The sequence below is a fragment of the Rhineura floridana genome, chromosome 3 (assembly GCF_030035675.1).
Source record: "Rhineura floridana isolate rRhiFlo1 chromosome 3, rRhiFlo1.hap2, whole genome shotgun sequence".
In the NCBI taxonomy this organism is placed as follows: Eukaryota; Metazoa; Chordata; class Lepidosauria; order Squamata; family Rhineuridae; genus Rhineura; species Rhineura floridana.
This window is the reverse complement of record NC_084482.1, coordinates 200,849,681-200,870,674: the sequence shown is the minus strand read 5'-3', so window position 1 is coordinate 200,870,674 and position 20,994 is coordinate 200,849,681. Positions and strand designations below refer to the sequence as shown.

General features: G+C 45.9%; 1 protein-coding gene across 7 annotated transcripts in view; it reads right to left on the bottom strand.

The window, feature by feature from the left end:
• Nucleotides 1-2,028: 2,028 nt before the first annotated feature.
• Nucleotides 2,029-20,994, bottom strand: part of LOC133381127 (uncharacterized) — a 31,661-nt gene continuing 12,695 nt past the window's right edge. For 4 of the 7 annotated variants that reach the window (XM_061619722.1, XM_061619718.1, XM_061619721.1 and 1 more), the window contains 14 exons: nt 19,576-19,647; nt 17,882-17,930; nt 15,865-15,933; nt 15,548-15,585; nt 14,499-14,547; nt 12,483-12,551; nt 12,166-12,203; nt 11,117-11,165; nt 9,101-9,169; nt 8,784-8,821; nt 7,735-7,783; nt 5,719-5,787; nt 5,402-5,439; nt 2,029-3,960 (listed from right to left, as the gene is read on the bottom strand). In XM_061619722.1, the coding sequence (XP_061475706.1) occupies nt 3,914-3,960; nt 5,402-5,439; nt 5,719-5,787; nt 7,735-7,783; nt 8,784-8,821; nt 9,101-9,169; nt 11,117-11,165; nt 12,166-12,203; nt 12,483-12,551; nt 14,499-14,547; nt 15,548-15,585; nt 15,865-15,933; nt 17,882-17,930; nt 19,576-19,647 (743 nt within the window). In that variant the 3' untranslated portion in view covers nt 2,029-3,913. Of the gene's footprint in view, nt 3,961-5,401; nt 5,440-5,718; nt 5,788-7,734; nt 7,784-8,783; nt 8,822-9,100; nt 9,170-11,116; nt 11,166-12,165; nt 12,204-12,482; nt 12,552-14,498; nt 14,548-15,547; nt 15,586-15,864; nt 15,934-17,881; nt 17,931-19,575; nt 19,648-19,785; nt 19,853-20,994 lie in introns of those variants that run through there. The other 3 variants (XM_061619724.1, XM_061619720.1, XM_061619723.1) reach the window with 2 other exon arrangements.

The window sequence follows — 20,994 nt, the reverse complement described above, 5'->3', positions numbered from 1 at the left end:
AGCTAGATAGGCACAAGCCTCCTGATTTGGAGGAGTAGGTCTGGGACGTCTCTCACTCCTTACGCCCTCTTTCCCCTCTCCAGCCATGGATTCCTTGCCTCTCTTGGTGCTTCTCTCTTCCCTTCCTTGCTGTAACTCGCTGTGAAGTCTTCCACTTGCAGCTCTTCTCTCTGGGAATATGCAGCACCTATTCTACAGCAAGAACAGACCTCCAATCCCACCCTCCCCACCAGTTAGGAAGAGGTCATCACAGCAGTTTTCATGCCCTCTGATGCCATCTCTAGGAGCCAGAACTCTGTGGTTTTAATGCTTTGGAGTCTGATCTTTGGACCATCTCGCCATAAGAAGAGCCCTGCAGGATCAGGCCAGTGGCCCACCTAGTCTAGCATCCTGTTCTCACAGTGGCCAACCAGTTGCCTCAATGGGAAGCCCACAAGGAGCACCTGAGTGCAAGAGCACTCTCCCTACCTGCGATTCCCAGCAACTGGCCTTTAGAAGCAGATGGTATATACTGCCTCTGACATAGAATTGAATCATAAACAAACAGCCACTTAACAGTCTCTCTCTCTCTCTCTCTCACACACACACACACACGCACACACAATTAGCACAAGCACATATCCTCCCCCCCCCCATGGCATAGGCTTGAGCCGAAAGGAGGGTTTTTTCAAGCTTAAATGTGACTGTGTTTTCAGCAGGTAAGGGGGAGTCGCAACAGAGGAGGGCAAAAGGTTACCTGTCTGCCACTACCCCATCATTCCCCAGCTTTGACCCCCCCACATACACAGCCTCTCCCACCATCGCCTCAACAGTTAGGCTTGTGGGGAGAGAGACTCCCCTTGATTTCAATACGAGCTTTTTAAAAGCAGGGCAGAGCCAAGGAGGGGAGGCTGTGGCCAGATGAGGAGGCTCTCACATGGTGGTGGTTTTGCACCTGTAACCAAGCCTAAGCATATGCAACCGCAATAACCAGGCCTTGCTTCCCTGTTGACCTTTGGCGCCGCTGCCTTCGCTGTTTACCCAGCATTGCATTGTGGGTTGTAAGCTCCTCTGGGCGGGGACCTGCTCTCTTTTGTACTCTGTAAGGTAAGGGTGGAGAACCTCAGGCTGGGGAGCAAATGTGGCTCTCCAGGCCTCTCTGTCTGGCCCTCTGGACTTTCACCAGATGAAACCCCCTCCCCAGCCACACCCCTCATCGGCCCACCTCCAGTGTTTTTGTCTGGCTGGGATGTGATCTTGAACTCTGATAATGCCTCTTGCTTGCCTGGATGGAGGTTAGAGAGGGGTGCGTGTAGAAACTGCTGCACAAATAACGTTTACATTCATTGCACTGCCCACATTTGCCTCTGGCCCCTTCACCATAGCATATGGCCCCCCGAGGGTTGCCCAGAAGGCAATGTGGCCCTCGGGCCAAAACAGATGTCCCACCATTCTGACAGAGCATCATGCACTGATGCTGCTACATAAATAAATAGGCGAATTTCCACACATCTGAGTTGTTTCTATTGCAACAGAGACTCCTCTAGCGCTAGTCTGACTATGCTGACTACATCTCCCAGGATCCTTAGGGAGGGCAAGCGGGGGGAGAGAAACCAGGATTGTAAAGGGTAGGGAATCCAGGTGTGTTTTTCTAGGCCTGCTTGTCTTTCATTTGTCTCTTTATTTTAGAAGTTATTTGGTGTTGCACAGAGCAGAGCTTGGAAAAGTTACTTTTTTGAACTACAACTCCCATCAGCCCAATCCAGTGGCTATGTTGGCTGGGGCTGATGGGAGTTGTAGTTCAAAAAAGTAACTTTTCCAAGCTCTGCGACAGATCCTATCAGCTTTGCTAATGGTGGGCTAAAGAAGAGATGATAACACAGGGAGTCCTTGCTGTTCCAATCCCATGTCATTCAGAGAACCTGTTTGGGCCCTCTTTGACTGAGAGAAGGGACTGTGTGGCCTTAAGGTCAATTGAGAGAGAGACCAAGTAATGCCCAAGAGAGAAATACAGAACTTGGCAGGAAAAAAAGTGCAGGACAACAAAGGTTGGCAAGAGAGAACCATTTTATTTTTGTAAAGAAAAAGCATGTGACAAAAAGATTATATTTTGCAATGTTGCCCCGTAAGTGTTCTGTCACAGTATTAATGCTCCTTCCATGAAAGGGCACAGATGTAAACCCCCCTCCAAGAAGGTAAACGTTGAAACAGGTTATTTGATGAGAAGGACAACATAAAGTGTTTGTAACATTCCAGTGGTATATATCCTAAGGAGCAACCTTGGCATGTAGAAATTTATAACCACATTGCATCTATCCGCACACACACTAAGGTCCACTGAAAATTCACATCTGAGCTTAAAGATATAAAAAGAAACCACAACAGAAAAACAGAATCTAAGTGACCAAGAACTGCTACAGACCCACCACCATCTCTGGGTCACTGAGGTCAGCAGAAGTTCCAGCAATAAAGGTTTTTGAAAAATAATTCCTCTTTTAAGAGCAAGAATTTTCTTAGAGCCCAATAAAGGGGGGGGCTGGGTTGCAAAATCCAGCGTTTGCAAGTAGAAAATATAAGATATAAATATTAACATACATCATTTTACTTACTCATAGAAACTACAATAGCGCAAATTCAGTATGTTACATTGTAGTTGTTCAGGCTGTGTATTAACATTGGGATTTGGTTGTAAAAAGCAGCGATCATGACATACAATTGGGCAACAACACACTCCATTTGCATCACATGAATATACAGAATACTGTCTCCACCTAGTGGAAAGACCACATGTGAGCTTGCTTTGGTCTATTGCTAAATATGAGTTGGGGGAGGAGTGGGCACATACACACATAACCCATCCAGAGTTTATTTTTCTGACTCATTATTTTCAAACAGAAAGACAGATCCAATTGTAACCCCCCCCAAACTTCAAAGAGAGTGCAATCCAATCCACTGTAGGTTGTATGCTTAATTCTGGATCAGCTTTCCTACGGACCAACTGTCTTGTATGTCTTGTATGAATTAAGTCTGTTTGTTAGCCAACGCACAATCCCACCACTGTGCTCAAACATAGAATCTGAACCTTTACAGCTTTCTTTGCATAGAATGGAAAGCAAAAGGAGAGCTGTGTGTCGTCAACATGTTCATGGGATCAAATCCCCAAAAGACCTCTCCAAGTGGTTCCATGTTGATGTTAAATAGTACAGGGGTCAGTATGGAACCCAAATGAACCTCGAGGGCATTGGCCACGGGGCCTCATCTTCTGGGATCTGTCAGATGGAACCACCACGGCTCAGTGGTACAGCAGCTGCTTTGCATGCAGAAGGTCCCAGGTTTGGTCCTGGCATCGCCAGGTAAGGTTGAGAATGACTCCCTGTATGAAACCCCAGAGAGCCGCTGCCAGTCAGTGTACCGTAGACAACATTGACCAATGGTATGACTCGGTATAAGGTAGCTTCCTATTTCCTCCCATTTCCTCTTCCAGACAGATGCCCAAGAAGGACGCTTTGGCCAATGGTATGGAATCCACTAAGTCCAAAAAGGATGCACCTCCACAAGTCATCCACTAAGGTAGTCCCCAAACCAGACCTGCACCCGGATTGGGATAAATAATGTGTCTCATTTCTATTTCCCCCCCTAAAAGCCCTTTTATACAGGACTCGAGGAAATCCCACTGAATTGGAATGGACTGAAATAACCATCAAAATAACGATAAGGCAACGTTACATGATTCTATTGCTCCTGGAGTTCCCTGAGTTTTGGAAGGAGAATGGTAAAGACTTTGCATAGAAGTGCTTGCAGCTTTCCTCTTTGCTTAGCCTCAGACATTGTGGATTGAACAAGTAATAGAAGCAAAGCATTGATTTCAGCATAAAGTTGATTCTTCATTGGCATTGCTCTGGTCCAAGGTTTCCAAAAGCTCTCCCGAAGGGGCTCAGTTTATCTCTAACCGGATCTCGGCCTGGACAGGAGCAGAACTTCCTAAAAGTACAATCCGAGAGAGTCATATAGGGTAAGTAAGAGAGCTTATACCAAAAGATATATAAGACCACTTCTTCTAACTGGTTATAACTTTAAGTTTTATGTTAGCCTTATCTGGGGTCTGCTGTGGGATACGTGGGTGGGAGTAACCCTATTGAGTTCAGTGTGATTTACATCTGAGTAAATATGCATAGAATCGCAGGCTTAAGTTAATAGAAAGCTAGGGCTGTGCCAAAAATTTCAAAAAATTATTTTTCAGAAGTTCTTTGGGTGGGTGGGAGCAAAACAAACCCATCACAAAATTCAGGGTGGATTTCTCCATAATTCTGGGGAGGGGGCAGAGGCTTAGTGTATGGATCCTTACACCTTGACCAGGGTTTTTCCCTGTGCCACTCACAGCCAAAATTCCCATGCCGCTCACAGTGGCACAAGGCAGTCCTTCTCCATAACTTCCCACTACTCCCACTTCCTGGAATACCCTTGGCAGCAACGCCAAATCATGCCACACCATGTTGCCCCCAAAGCATCTTGGGAAGTATGGCTGGTGGGAAGTGGGGTGAGGATTAACGCACAGGTTTCTGCCATCTGCACTTCTTCTTGAGACCCAGAAAAGTAAATAGTAAACCTCAACCCAAAAAATTCAGAGAAATGGTTCCTCTCCTTGCCCCCAAAGAAAACTAGTCCACATTTTCACAGAGGGAGAATATACAGGAAGAAGGTGGAGATTTCAATCCAGTCTTATAAATAGCATTTATATCCCACACTTCCCGCTAAGAGTTCACAGCAACACACACACGGATTCTCCCAGACATGGGCCATATTTACGCTATTCATTTATTCCACTTTATACAGTCCAGGCTTCGCCCAAAGAATCCTGAGAAGTGTAGCTTGTGAAAGATGGTGAGAGCTGTTAGGAGAACCCAGTTCCCCTCATAGAGCTACAATTGCCAGAGCGGTTTAACAGAATCCCTCTTCCCAGAGAACTCTGGGAATTGTAGCTCTGTGAGGGGAATAGGGGTTTCCTAACAACTCTCAGCACCCTTCACAAACTACAGCTCCCAGGATTCTTTGAAGGAAGCCAGGACTGTGAAGTGGAATAAATGCATGGTGTGGATGTGGCCTATATGCTCTTCCAACCTATATCTTAGGTTGCAATCACACTATTTCGTCTGATGGAACCCAGTGGGGGCCACTGAGAATGAAGCCCGCCTCGATCTGCATACACCCCAAGGCTGGCTCTAGGTTTGAGGGGCCTTGGGCAAGGTAACCTCTGATGGACCTCCTCATCCACATCAAACTCTGGCATGCCTATCTGGTGGAGAGTAGCAGTGGTGGTGGCAGCAGCACTTTCAACAGCATTCCAGAGAAGGGAGCACTCCAAAGCTTTCCAAACTCGGCCAGGTAGTTGTGTAGCTGCCATTTTAATTTCCAGAATACTTACCAATAAATCTGAGGTTTGTTTGGAGATTATAAGATGCCCTGTGGGGGGGAAACACCAAGGAGACAAGATGAGGCACATTGGAGGTCTCTAGTTCTGGCTAGCATTGAAACGAATTTCAGTTTTGTGGCAGCCAAAATCTACTGCCTGAGGAAGCCATCTTACTAATGGTAGGTCTAATGGTGGGGCCCGCCTTGGTCAGCTACAGAAACAATTCAAGATTATCAGGATATCAAGTAGCATCAAGTAATATTCTGCCAAAGACATGGCAAATGCCACAAAATGGAGTAAGCCCAAGACCGCAGCTCCTTAGGACTTACCACCAACAGTGAAACATCCTGATTGCATGGTAAAACATGCTGTAGCCTTGGAAATGGATCCATCTTGGCCTGCAACAAGACAAGAGGGGAAGACTTGAGGTTCTTGGACATCTCTCGGACTGAAACAAAAACTGCTTAAAAGGTTTCTTCAAAATTTCTTTTTTTGATCTGAGGACCACATGCCAAAGTGGGTGTGGCTGAAGTGCAAAAGTAGGTGGAGCCAAAGCCAAATGGAATATATTAATACATCTGATGGGCAGAGCAGTTCAATCCCCCAATCCATTGTGTGGAGGGGGGTGTTGTATAGGCAGAGGTGTCACTCTAACCAGCCCTGCCTGGTTCTACGGGGAGCCTTGCCAGTGAAGAGTGCCCCAATGTGCTTGCCCAAATGATAGATGGGCTTTACCACCAGCGGTATCCCCACCAGTGATAATCAGCAGGAACCCCTGAAATGGGGCATTTTGGGAGTAGGCAGAGCTAGGCTACAACAGAATCATCTGGATCCAGAGCCAGCCTTGCTGCCTTCACATTATTTGCAATCAGCCTGATCTGGGCCTCTTTGCTGCACCAGCCGGGAGCAGGCAGAGCAAAGAGGAAGTTTTTCCACACACACACTGCCTGCCCTGGCTGGTGTGGGTCAAAGGGGAGATGCGGGTCAACCTCTGTCTTGTTGCCAGGTAGCTGCAAACAAAACTGGCCTGTTTGGAAGGGCTGTTTGTTTGCACTGACCTTTTATTTAATGAGTGTATGCACAAAGTTAAAAAGACCGTTTTAAAAATGTAGTATTTCAGTGAATCCATATAAGAGGTCAATTTTAGGAACCATGATGGGACAACATTGAACTGAATTGTCAACTGTTTAAAGAAGACTGCTTTCATTCATTTTGTGTGTGCATGCAGAACAATCCTATGTAGCCCTACGTATATGCAAGCCCCACTGAGTTCAGTGAGGCTTACTCCCATGTAAGTGGGCACAGGCCTGCAGCCTTCTATTCTGCGTATTTGCAAGGAAGGCGGATGGGGAGAAAAACTGTGACTGGTTGGCTCTTCCACTGTGAACCCTGGCTCTGCCTACCATTAACTGTCCCATCAGTACCAAAAGGCATCAGCCTCCATTGCCCCCTCCCCCGCTGGCCTGCTCTTGTGATTTTCTCTCCCCTCCCCACAAAAAATTACTTCCTCATTGAGAATAGATTGGAGCGCTCCTTCCTGCTTTTTGCTCCTCAGCGGGGAGGGAAATTGCTAGACCAGAGAAGACAGCAACGTCCTAGGACACCAGAGCAGAGAGTGCTGCAATCTACCCCTCCCTGATGCTGGTGGCTGTGGCAGTCAATTCAATTGGGGGTTGGCAGGCATTTTTAAAAACCTTAATGGATTCATCACCCCTGCCCACTAGGGATGGAGGAGAAATTAAATTCAGTTCGTATTTCAAGCCAAATTATCAAATTTGCAGTTTCTGAAACAATATGCGAAATGAAACATAGGGCTCATCTACATGGGGATTTACTGTGGGTCTGGTGCTACTCACATCCCCTTTTAATTTGCACGGTTCACATGACGTTACTGGCAAACAGAAGCTATCACAGTTTTCCCCCTGTATATCTGTACTAAGCCAATCCTCTGATAATATGAAAAGGGAAGGAACAAATGTCTGCACTCCGGATCTCTAGTGCTTGCAGATGCTTTGCTCCAATGCTTTTAGGTGGGTGTGTGAATCGTTCCCCTCTCCACACCCCCTCCCTCCCCTCCTCCCTTCATTCATTTCAATTCCTGAGGGCCAAAGAGAAACATCCGGCTCTCTCTCCCATTCTGCTGGGATTTTTATGTTGTTGCAAATGTTAGTCAAAACAGAGTACAGAAATGTGTTTATTAGGATAAATTCGCACTAAAATTCTGGAGAATTTTCATAAGGATTTTTTTAAATCACAAATTGCTGCAGAAATGAGGAGAGCTGAATTTAAGATTGGATACATGAAAAACTGATGGAACCATCCCTACTGCCCATCCTAAGACTTACCATCGACTCTGAAAAGTAAAATACGGAACTGCCGGGGATCCACCTTGACCTACAACAAAATAATGAGGAGACAACTTAAAACACATACTACACACACTCATCTGTAGAGTTGGAATGATTTTGTTCCAAAAATATTCTCATCAAAATGGCTGGTGGGAAGTGGGGTGAGGATTAACGCACAGGTTTCTGCCATCTGCACTTCTTCTTGAGACCCAGAAAAGTAAATAGTAAACCTCAACCCAAAAAATTCAGAGAAATGGTTCCTCTCCTTGCCCCCAAAGAAAACTAGTCCACATTTTCACAGAGGGAGAATATACAGGAAGAAGGTGGAGATTTCAATCCAGTCTTATAAATAGCATTTATATCCCACACTTCCCGCTAAGAGTTCACAGCAACACACACACGGATTCTCCCAGACATGGGCCATATTTACGCTATTCATTTATTCCACTTTATACAGTCCAGGCTTCGCCCAAAGAATCCTGAGAAGTGTAGCTTGTGAAAGATGGTGAGAGCTGTTAGGAGAACCCAGTTCCCCTCATAGAGCTACAATTGCCAGAGAGGTTTAACAGAATCCCTCTTCCCAGAGAACTCTGGGAATTGTAGCTCTGTGAGGGGAATAGGGGTTTCCTAACAACTCTCAGCACCCTTCACAAACTACAGCTCCCAGGATTCTTTGAAGGAAGCCAGGACTGTGAAGTGGAATAAATGCATGGTGTGGATGTGGCCTATATGCTCTTCCAACCTATATCTTAGGTTGCAATCACACTATTTCGTCTGATGGAACCCAGTGGGGGCCACTGAGAATGAAGCCCGCCTCGATCTGCATACACCCCAAGGCTGGCTCTAGGTTTGAGGGGCCTTGGGCAAGGTAACCTCTGATGGACCTCCTCATCCACATCAAACTCTGGCATGCCTATCTGGTGGAGAGTAGCAGTGGTGGTGGCAGCAGCACTTTCAACAGCATTCCAGAGAAGGGAGCACTCCAAAGCTTTCCAAACTCGGCCAGGTAGTTGTGTAGCTGCCATTTTAATTTCCAGAATACTTACCAATAAATCTGAGGTTTGTTTGGAGATTATAAGATGCCCTGTGGGGGGGAAACACCAAGGAGACAAGATGAGGCACATAGGAGGTCTCTAGTTCTGGCTAGCATTGAAACGAATTTCAGTTTTGTGGCAGCCAAAATCTACTGCCTGAGGAAGCCATCTTACTAATGGTAGGTCTAATGGTGGGGCCCGCCTTGGTCAGCTACAGAAACAATTCAAGATTATCGGGATATCAAGTAGCATCAAGTAATATTCTGCCAAAGACTTGGCAAATGCCACAAAATGGAGTAAGCCCAAGACCGCAGCTCCTTAGGACTTACCACCAACAGTGAAACATCCTGATTGCATGGTAAAACATGCTGTAGCCTTGGAAATGGATCCATCTTGGCCTGCAACAAGACAAGAGGGGAAGACTTGAGGTTCTTGGACATCTCTCGGACTGAAACAAAAACTGCTTAAAAGGTTTCTTCAAAATTTCTTTTTTTGATCTGAGGACCACATGCCAAAGTGGGTGTGGCTGAAGTGCAAAAGTAGGTGGAGCCAAAGCCAAATGGAATATATTAATACATCTGATGGGCAGAGCAGTTCAATCCCCCAATCCATTGTGTGGAGGGGGGTGTTGTATAGGCAGAGGTGTCACTCTAACCAGCCCTGCCTGGTTCTACGGGGAGCCTTGCCAGTGAAGAGTGCCCCAATGTGCTTGCCCAAATGATAGATGGGCTTTACCACCAGCGGTATCCCCACCAGTGATAATCAGCAGGAACCCCTGAAATGGGGCATTTTGGGAGTAGGCAGAGCTAGGCTACAACAGAATCATCTGGATCCAGAGCCAGCCTTGCTGCCTTCACATTATTTGCAATCAGCCTGATCTGGGCCTCTTTGCTGCACCAGCCGGGAGCAGGCAGAGCAAAGAGGAAGTTTTTCCACACACACACTGCCTGCCCTGGCTGGTGTGGGTCAAAGGGGAGATGCGGGTCAACCTCTGTCTTGTTGCCAGGTAGCTGCAAACAAAACTGGCCTGTTTGGAAGGGCTGTTTGTTTGCACTGACCTTTTATTTAATGAGTGTATGCACAAAGTTAAAAAGACCGTTTTAAAAATGTAGTATTTCAGTGAATCCATATAAGAGGTCAATTTTAGGAACCATGATGGGACAACATTGAACTGAATTGTCAACTGTTTAAAGAAGACTGCTTTCATTCATTTTGTGTGTGCATGCAGAACAATCCTATGTAGCCCTACGTATATGCAAGCCCCACTGAGTTCAGTGAGGCTTACTCCCATGTAAGTGGGCACAGGCCTGCAGCCTTCTATTCTGCGTATTTGCAAGGAAGGCGGATGGGGAGAAAAACTGTGACTGCTTGGCTCTTCTACTGTGAACCCTGGCTCTGCCTACCATTAACTGTCCCATCAGTACCAAAAGGCATCAGCCTCCATTGCCCCCTCCCCCGCTGGCCTGCTCTTGTGATTTTCTCTCCCCTCCCCACAAAAAATTACTTCCTCATTGAGAATAGATTGGAGCGCTCCTTCCTGCTTTTTGCTCCTCAGCGGGGAGGGAAATTGCTAGACCAGAGAAGACAGCAACGTCCTAGGACACCAGAGCAGAGAGTGCTGCAATCTACCCCTCCCTGATGCTGGTGGCTGTGGCAGTCAATTCAATTGGGGGTTGGCAGGCATTTTTAAAAACCTTAATGGATTCATCACCCCTGCCCACTAGGGATGGAGGAGAAATTAAATTCAGTTCGTATTTCAAGCCAAATTATCAAATTTGCAGTTTCTGAAACAATATGCGAAATGAAACATAGGGCTCATCTACATGGGGATTTACTGTGGGTCTGGTGCTACTCACATCCCCTTTTAATTTGCACGGTTCACATGACGTTACTGGCAAACAGAAGCTATCACAGTTTTCCCCCTGTATATCTGTACTAAGCCAATCCTCTGATAATATGAAAAGGGAAGGAACAAATGTCTGCACTCCGGATCTCTAGTGCTTGCAGATGCTTTGCTCCAATGCTTTTAGGTGGGTGTGTGAATCGTTCCCCTCTCCACACCCCCTCCCTCCCCTCCTCCCTTCATTCATTTCAATTCCTGAGGGCCAAAGAGAAACATCCGGCTCTCTCTCCCATTCTGCTGGGATTTTTATGTTGTTGCAAATGTTAGTCAAAACAGAGTACAGAAATGTGTTTATTAGGATAAATTCGCACTAAAATTCTGGAGAATTTTCATAAGGATTTTTTTAAATCACAAATTGCTGCAGAAATGAGGAGAGCTGAATTTAAGATTGGATACATGAAAAACTGATGGAACCATCCCTACTGCCCATCCTAAGACTTACCATCGACTCTGAAAAGTAAAATACGGAACTGCCGGGGATCCACCTTGACCTACAACAAAATAATGAGGAGACAACTTAAAACACATACTACACACACTCATCTGTAGAGTTGGAATGATTTTGTTCCAAAAATATTCTCATCAAAATGGCTGGTGGGAAGTGGGGTGAGGATTAACGCACAGGTTTCTGCCATCTGCACTTCTTCTTGAGACCCAGAAAAGTAAATAGTAAACCTCAACCCAAAAAATTCAGAGAAATGGTTCCTCTCCTTGCCCCCAAAGAAAACTAGTCCACATTTTCACAGAGGGAGAATATACAGGAAGAAGGTGGAGATTTCAATCCAGTCTTATAAATAGCATTTATATCCCACACTTCCCGCTAAGAGTTCACAGCAACACACACACGGATTCTCCCAGACATGGGCCATATTTACGCTATTCATTTATTCCACTTTATACAGTCCAGGCTTCGCCCAAAGAATCCTGAGAAGTGTAGCTTGTGAAAGATGGTGAGAGCTGTTAGGAGAACCCAGTTCCCCTCATAGAGCTACAATTGCCAGAGAGGTTTAACAGAATCCCTCTTCCCAGAGAACTCTGGGAATTGTAGCTCTGTGAGGGGAATAGGGGTTTCCTAACAACTCTCAGCACCCTTCACAAACTACAGCTCCCAGGATTCTTTGAAGGAAGCCAGGACTGTGAAGTGGAATAAATGCATGGTGTGGATGTGGCCTATATGCTCTTCCAACCTATATCTTAGGTTGCAATCACACTATTTCGTCTGATGGAACCCAGTGGGGGCCACTGAGAATGAAGCCCGCCTCGATCTGCATACACCCCAAGGCTGGCTCTAGGTTTGAGGGGCCTTGGGCAAGGTAACCTCTGATGGACCTCCTCATCCACATCAAACTCTGGCATGCCTATCTGGTGGAGAGTAGCAGTGGTGGTGGCAGCAGCACTTTCAACAGCATTCCAGAGAAGGGAGCACTCCAAAGCTTTCCAAACTCGGCCAGGTAGTTGTGTAGCTGCCATTTTAATTTCCAGAATACTTACCAATAAATCTGAGGTTTGTTTGGAGATTATAAGATGCCCTGTGGGGGGGAAACACCAAGGAGACAAGATGAGGCACATAGGAGGTCTCTAGTTCTGGCTAGCATTGAAACGAATTTCAGTTTTGTGGCAGCCAAAATCTACTGCCTGAGGAAGCCATCTTACTAATGGTAGGTCTAATGGTGGGGCCCGCCTTGGTCAGCTACAGAAACAATTCAAGATTATCAGGATATCAAGTAGCATCAAGTAATATTCTGCCAAAGACATGGCAAATGCCACAAAATGGAGTAAGCCCAAGACCGCAGCTCCTTAGGACTTACCACCAACAGTGAAACATCCTGATTGCATGGTAAAACATGCTGTAGCCTTGGAAATGGATCCATCTTGGCCTGCAACAAGACAAGAGGGGAAGACTTGAGGTTCTTGGACATCTCTCGGACTGAAACAAAAACTGCTTAAAAGGTTTCTTCAAAATTTCTTTTTTTGATCTGAGGACCACATGCCAAAGTGGGTGTGGCTGAAGTGCAAAAGTAGGTGGAGCCAAAGCCAAATGGAATATATTAATACATCTGATGGGCAGAGCAGTTCAATCCCCCAATCCATTGTGTGGAGGGGGGTGTTGTATAGGCAGAGGTGTCACTCTAACCAGCCCTGCCTGGTTCTACGGGGAGCCTTGCCAGTGAAGAGTGCCCCAATGTGCTTGCCCAAATGATAGATGGGCTTTACCACCAGCGGTATCCCCACCAGTGATAATCAGCAGGAACCCCTGAAATGGGGCATTTTGGGAGTAGGCAGAGCTAGGCTACAACAGAATCATCTGGATCCAGAGCCTGCCTTGCTGCCTTCACATTATTTGCAATCAGCCTGATCTGGGCCTCTTTGCTGCACCAGCCGGGAGCAGGCAGAGCAAAGAGGAAGTTTTTCCACACACACACTGCCTGCCCTGGCTGGTGTGGGTCAAAGGGGAGATGCGGGTCAACCTCTGTCTTGTTGCCAGGTAGCTGCAAACAAAACTGGCCTGTTTGGAAGGGCTGTTTGTTTGCACTGACCTTTTATTTAATGAGTGTATGCACAAAGTTAAAAAGACCGTTTTAAAAATGTAGTATTTCAGTGAATCCATATAAGAGGTCAATTTTAGGAACCATGATGGGACAACATTGAACTGAATTGTCAACTGTTTAAAGAAGACTGCTTTCATTCATTTTGTGTGTGCATGCAGAACAATCCTATGTAGCCCTACGTATATGCAAGCCCCACTGAGTTCAGTGAGGCTTACTCCCATGTAAGTGGGCACAGGCCTGCAGCCTTCTATTCTGCGTATTTGCAAGGAAGGCGGATGGGGAGAAAAACTGTGACTGGTTGGCTCTTCTACTGTGAACCCTGGCTCTGCCTACCATTAACTGTCCCATCAGTACCAAAAGGCATCAGCCTCCATTGCCCCCTCCCCCGCTGGCCTGCTCTTGTGATTTTCTCTCCCCTCCCCACAAAAAATTACTTCCTCATTGAGAATAGATTGGAGCGCTCCTTCCTGCTTTTTGCTCCTCAGCGGGGAGGGAAATTGCTAGACCAGAGAAGACAGCAACGTCCTAGGACACCAGAGCAGAGAGTGCTGCAATCTACCCCTCCCTGATGCTGGTGGCTGTGGCAGTCAATTCAATTGGGGGTTGGCAGGCATTTTTAAAAACCTTAATGGATTCATCACCCCTGCCCACTAGGGATGGAGGAGAAATTAAATTCAGTTCGTATTTCAAGCCAAATTATCAAATTTGCAGTTTCTGAAACAATATGCGAAATGAAACATAGGGCTCATCTACATGGGGATTTACTGTGGGTCTGGTGCTACTCACATCCCCTTTTAATTTGCACGGTTCACATGACGTTACTGGCAAACAGAAGCTATCACAGTTTTCCCCCTGTATATCTGTACTAAGCCAATCCTCTGATAATATGAAAAGGGAAGGAACAAATGTCTGCACTCCGGATCTCTAGTGCTTGCAGATGCTTTGCTCCAATGCTTTTAGGTGGGTGTGTGAATCGTTCCCCTCTCCACACCCCCTCCCTCCCCTCCTCCCTTCATTCATTTCAATTCCTGAGGGCCAAAGAGAAACATCCGGCTCTCTCTCCCATTCTGCTGGGATTTTTATGTTGTTGCAAATGTTAGTCAAAACAGAGTACAGAAATGTGTTTATTAGGATAAATTCGCACTAAAATTCTGGAGAATTTTCATAAGGATTTTTTTAAATCACAAATTGCTGCAGAAATGAGGAGAGCTGAATTTAAGATTGGATACATGAAAAACTGATGGAACCATCCCTACTGCCCATCCTAAGACTTACCATCGACTCTGAAAAGTAAAATACGGAACTGCCGGGGATCCACCTTGACCTACAACAAAATAATGAGGAGACAACTTAAAACACATACTACACACACTCATCTGTAGAGTTGGAATGATTTTGTTCCAAAAATATTCTCATCAAAATGGCTGGTGGGAAGTGGGGTGAGGATTAACGCACAGGTTTCTGCCATCTGCACTTCTTCTTGAGACCCAGAAAAGTAAATAGTAAACCTCAACCCAAAAAATTCAGAGAAATGGTTCCTCTCCTTGCCCCCAAAGAAAACTAGTCCACATTTTCACAGAGGGAGAATATACAGGAAGAAGGTGGAGATTTCAATCCAGTCTTATAAATAGCATTTATATCCCACACTTCCCGCTAAGAGTTCACAGCAACACACACACGGATTCTCCCAGACATGGGCCATATTTACGCTATTCATTTATTCCACTTTATACAGTCCAGGCTTCGCCCAAAGAATCCTGAGAAGTGTAGCTTGTGAAAGATGGTGAGAGCTGTTAGGAGAACCCAGTTCCCCTCATAGAGCTACAATTGCCAGAGAGGTTTAACAGGATCCCTCTTCCCAGAGAACTCTGGGAATTGTAGCTCTGTGAGGGGAATAGGGGTTTCCTAACAACTCTCAGCACCCTTCACAAACTACAGCTCCCAGGATTCTTTGAAGGAAGCCAGGACTGTGAAGTGGAATAAATGCATGGTGTGGATGTGGCCTATATGCTCTTCCAACCTATATCTTAGGTTGCAATCACACTATTTCGTCTGATGGAACCCAGTGGGGGCCACTGAGAATGAAGCCCGCCTCGATCTGCATACACCCCAAGGCTGGCTCTAGGTTTGAGGGGCCTTGGGCAAGGTAACCTCTGATGGACCTCCTCATCCACATCAAACTCTGGCATGCCTATCTGGTGGAGAGTAGCAGTGGTGGTGGCAGCAGCACTTTCAACAGCATTCCAGAGAAGGGAGCACTCCAAAGCTTTCCAAACTCGGCCAGGTAGTTGTGTAGCTGCCATTTTAATTTCCAGAATACTTACCAATAAATCTGAGGTTTGTTTGGAGATTATAAGATGCCCTGTGGGGGGGAAACACCAAGGAGACAAGATGAGGCACATAGGAGGTCTCTAGTTCTGGCTAGCATTGAAACGAATTTCAGTTTTGTGGCAGCCAAAATCTACTGCCTGAGGAAGCCATCTTACTAATGGTAGGTCTAATGGTGGGGCCCGCCTTGGTCAGCTACAGAAACAATTCAAGATTATTAGGATATCAAGTAGCATCAAGTAATATTCTGCCAAAGACATGGCAAATGCCACAAAATGGAGTAAGCCCAAGACCGCAGCTCCTTAGGACTTACCACCAACAGTGAAACATCCTGATTGCATGGTAAAACATGCTGTAGCCTTGGAAATGGATCCATCTTGGCCTGCAACAAGACAAGAGGGGAAGACTTGAGGTTCTTGGACATCTCTCGGACTGAAACAAAAACTGCTTAAAAGGTTTCTTCAAAATTTCTTTTTTTGATCTGAGGACCACATGCCAAAGTGGGTGTGGCTGAAGTGCAAAAGTAGGTGGAGCCAAAGCCAAATGGAATATATTAATACATCTGATGGGCAGAGCAGTTCAATCCCCCAATCCACTGTGTGGAGGGGGGTGTTGTATAGGCAGAGGTGTCACTCTAACCAGCCCTGCCTGGTTCTACGGGGAGCCTTGCCAGTGAAGAGTGCCCCAATGTGCTTGCCCAAATGATAGATGGGCTTTACCACCAGCGGTATCCCCACCAGTGATAATCAGCAGGAACCCCTGAAATGGGGCATTTTGGGAGTAGGCAGAGCTAGGCTACAACAGAATCATCTGGATCCAGAGCCTGCCTTGCTGCCTTCACATTATTTGCAATCAGCCTGATCTGGGCCTCTTTGCTGCACCAGCCGGGAGCAGGCAGAGCAAAGAGGAAGTTTTTCCACACACACACTGCCTGCCCTGGCTGGTGTGGGTCAAAGGGGAGATGCGGGTCAACCTCTGTCTTGTTGCCAGGTAGCTGCAAACAAAACTGGCCTGTTTGGAAGGGCTGTTTGTTTGCACTGACCTTTTATTTAATGAGTGTATGCACAAAGTTGAAAAGACCGTTTTAAAAATGTAGTATTTCAGTGAATCCATATAAGAGGTCAATTTTAGGAACCATGATGGGACAACATTGAACTGAATTGTCAACTGTTTAAAGAAGACTGCTTTCATTCATTTTGTGTGTGCATGCAGAACAATCCTATGTAGCCCTACGTATATGCAAGCCCCACTGAGTTCAGTGAGGCTTACTCCCATGTAAGTGGGCACAGGCCTGCAGCCTTCTATTCTGCGTATTTGCAAGGAAGGCGGATGGGGAGAAAAACTGTGACTGGTTGGCTCTTCTACTGTGAACCCTGGCTCTGCCTACCATTAACTGTCCCATCAGTACCAAAAGGCATCAGCCTCCATTGCCCCCCCCCCCCCGCTGGCCTGCTCTTGTGATTTTCTCTCCCCTCCCCACAAAAAATTACTTCCTCATTGAGAATAGATTGGAGCGCTCCTTCCTGCTTTTTGCTCCTCAGCGGGGAGGGAAATTGCTAGACCAGAGAAGACAGCAACGTCCTAGGACACCAGAGCAGAGAGTGCTGCAATCTACCCCTCCTGATGCTGGTGGCTGTGGCAGTCAATTCAATTGGGGGTTGGCAGGCATTTTTAAAAACCTTAATGGATTCATCACCCCTGCCCACTAGGGATGGAGGAGAAATTAAATTCAGTTCGTATTTCAAGCCAAATTATCAAATTTGCAGTTTCTGAAACAATATGCGAAATGAAACATAGGGCTCATCTACACGGGGATTTACTGTGGGTCTGGTGCTACTCACATCCCCTTTTAATTTGCACGGTTCACATGACGTTACTGGCAAACAGAAGCTATCACAGTTTTCCCCCTGTATATCTGTACTAAGCCAATCCTCTGATAATATGAAAAGGGAAGGAACAAATGTCTTCACTCCAGATCTCTAGTGCTTGCAGATGCTTTGCTCCAATGCTTTTAGGTGGGTGTGTGAATCGTTCCCCTCTCCACACCCCCTCCCTCCCCTCCTCCCTTCATTCATTTCAATTCCTGAGGGCCAAAGAGAAACATCCGGCTCTCTCTCCCATTCTGCTGGGATTTTTATGTTGTTGCAAATGTTAGTCAAAACAGAGTACAGAAATGTGTTTATTAGGATAAATTCGCACTAAAATTCTGGAGAATTTTCATAAGGATTTTTTTAAATCACAAATTGCTGCAGAAATGAGGAGAGCTGAATTTAAGATTGGATACATGAAAAACTGATGGAACCATCCCTACTGCCCATCCTAAGACTTACCATCGACTCTGAAAAGTAAAATACGGAACTGCTGGGGATCCACCTTGACCTACAACAAAATAATGAGGAGACAACTTAAAACACATACTACACACACTCATCTGTAGAGTTGGAATGATTTTGTTCCAAAAATATTCTCATCAAAATTCTCCTTTGCAGATTTTGGGAGGCAATATTCTCTTAAGTACTCATATATTCTCCAAATAATCTGTTTTTATGATGTTTTAAAGTGTTTTTAGTGTTTCTGTTTGCCACCCTGGGCTCCTGCTGGGAGGAAGGGCGGGATATAAATCAAATAATAAATACATAAATAATGGATTCTCCATTTAACCCCCAGAGCTCAGTCATTTCCCTATTTATTAGCTGGCTATGGATGTTTTGCAATATTTAACTGTTGACACGCAATAACATTTAGTACTTGACGGTGCTGACAACGGATATGCAATGCTATTATCATGGCAATATCTAGGGCTATGTGCACACTAGCTGTTTCAAAAGCAGCAAGACTGCTCTTGTCTGGCTGCAGTTTGAAATGTATTTGCCCACGGCTGGACACATCTCCTTTCCCCACTACTGATGTCAGACCTTTTAGGACTGTTCACAGCAAAGTATTGGGCCAATTAATGTCTTGGCCTGAGCCTACTGCAAAGTGTTTCCATTGGACACACCTGAAATGGCAATGGGGGTTGATGACCAATCAGTTTTGAAGCCTGTGCAAAACTGACTTCAAGGTAAAATGTAATCGATCTCCAATTTCCCAGGTTTTGGAGTAAAAACGGGTGGAGTTTGACTAATGTCGTGTGTCTCCCATTTCACAAAACACAATTGGGAGACGTGCTGAAACCAATACAACCACAAGTGTGTCTTCAGCCCAATTCTCAATGCCGGGGGTAAGGATCCTGCATCCATTGGAATAAGTTAATATGAGTGAGGGGAGTCTAGAGGGAGATAAGGTCAAGGAGAGGTGAGGAAAAGGTGGGGAAAGCCAAAATGGGTGCAGGGGTGGAAGGAGGAGAGACAGCCTTCTCAAGTATCAGGTCAGCCAGTGTTCAGGGGAGACTGCTCCATTGGGGCAAATGGGGCTCTGCCCCACCAGCCTCAGCCTGCCCTCACCCAGACTCCTCCTGCCTGCCCTTCTCGCTTACAGCCAGTCCAGGGGGTGGCCCTGGCTGCCACCTTCCTCCTCCTCCTCTGCCCCAGTGTTGCCCTTGTAGAACTCATCAGGGAGGAGGATGGGGGACAAGATGACAATTAGTGGACTCTGCCGGTCACTGGCTCTGGCTCCGCCTACTCTTGGGCTCCCTGCCTTCCGCCCCACCAGTCCCCATGGGCACCAGATCCACTGACTGCTCATAAATCACTGTTCCTTCTTTTCTCTGCTTCAGTAAAAAGTCTCTGTCTTTATAGTTCATAAATCATCTTTCCTCTTTCTGCTTTCCTCTGCTTGAGTAAAACGTCTCATAAAAATGGTACTTCCTCCTTCTGCTTTTCTCTGGCTTTATAGTTCATAAATCATTTATTTTTCCTCCTGCTTTTCTCTACTTGAAGAAGTCATCTCTGGCTTTGCCAAGGAGTGTATATCTCCCCAGCATGCTGATTTTTTTAAACCTTACTCAACCACCCAACTTGATGTGACAAACAGCAGGAATAGAAGTACAAATATCACCAAGACACAAGTGCTTCTGAGAACTTACCACCAACTCTATGAGGGCCAGGTTGCATACTTCGGATAGCAATACGCAGGAAGATGTGGAATCTCCTTTGATCTACAATAAAATAATAATGAGAATCTGAGGCATATGGACACCCCAAAAAATTTGGTCCCCAAAATTTCCTTTCTATCTTTTCTTCACAAATGTTCTCTGAATGGGGACATATTCTTCTACAGCCCCTGGAGTTCTTACCATTAAGTCCTTGCATATTTCTTCTCCTGCTAACACTGGGCTCCCACAGCCTCAACTCTCAACGTCTTATTGAATGTGTACATACTGATGCATGTTGCACCTCTATTTATATCATCTGGAAAAAATGATGGTGATTACTCACCAGATGGTGGCAGCAGCAGCTCTCATCCCCATTAGTGCTGAGCCAGTGGTTTGCATATATTAGTCTCGCTAGGAAAGCAATGTTTTGCAAGACAGGGCATTTCACATACTGTTATGACAAATTGTGGACTACAATTTAGTTGTCAGGAATTCAGAGTTTTTGCTTCTTGTTATGAATTTAGGCATCTGATGTCTAATCCAGAATATCGTCAGGCAAAACTATTAAGTGAATATTATTTAAGGTAAAGGAAACAAATACTGATGTTTGCTTAGTTTTATTAAACTACAGGGTAGCACCTTTAGAACACAGATTTTCTTCTGCAGAGTTGCTGTTCAGTTCACCCTCGTATTTGGTTGTTGTTGATGATGAAACACACACACACACACACACACACACACACACACCCCTCCTTTCAGGAGCACACCGGAAACAGCTACAAGCACTGCCGGAAATGAAATGAAAGCAGGGAGGAAGTGGTGGGCACAGAAAAGGGAGAAGCAGCACCAATCATATGACGCTCCTCCTTTCAGGAGCACACCAGAAACAGCTACAAGCACTGCTGGAAATGAAATGAAAGCAGGAAGTGGTGGGCACAGAAAGGGGAGAAGCAGAACAAATCATATGATGCTCCTCCTTTCAGGAGCACCGGAAATAGCTGCAAACACTGCCGGAAATGAAATGAAAGCAGGGAGGAAGTGGTGGGCACAGAAAGGGGAGAAGCAGAACAAATCATATGACGCTCCTCCTTTCAGGAGCACACCAGAAACAGGTACAAGCACTGCCGGAAATGAAATGAAAGCAGTGAGGAAGTGGTGGGCACAGAAAGGGGAGAAGCACAACAAATCATATGACGCTCCTCCTTTCAGAAGCACCGGAAATAGCTACAAGCACTGCCGGAAATGAAATGAAAGCAGGGAGGAAGTGGTGGGCCCAGAAAGGGGAGAAGCAGAACAAATCATGTGACGCTCCTCCTTTCAGGAGCACACCAGAAACAGCTACAAGCACTGCTGGAAATGAAATGAAAGCAGGAAGTGGTGGGCACAGAAAGGGGAGAAGCAGAACAAATC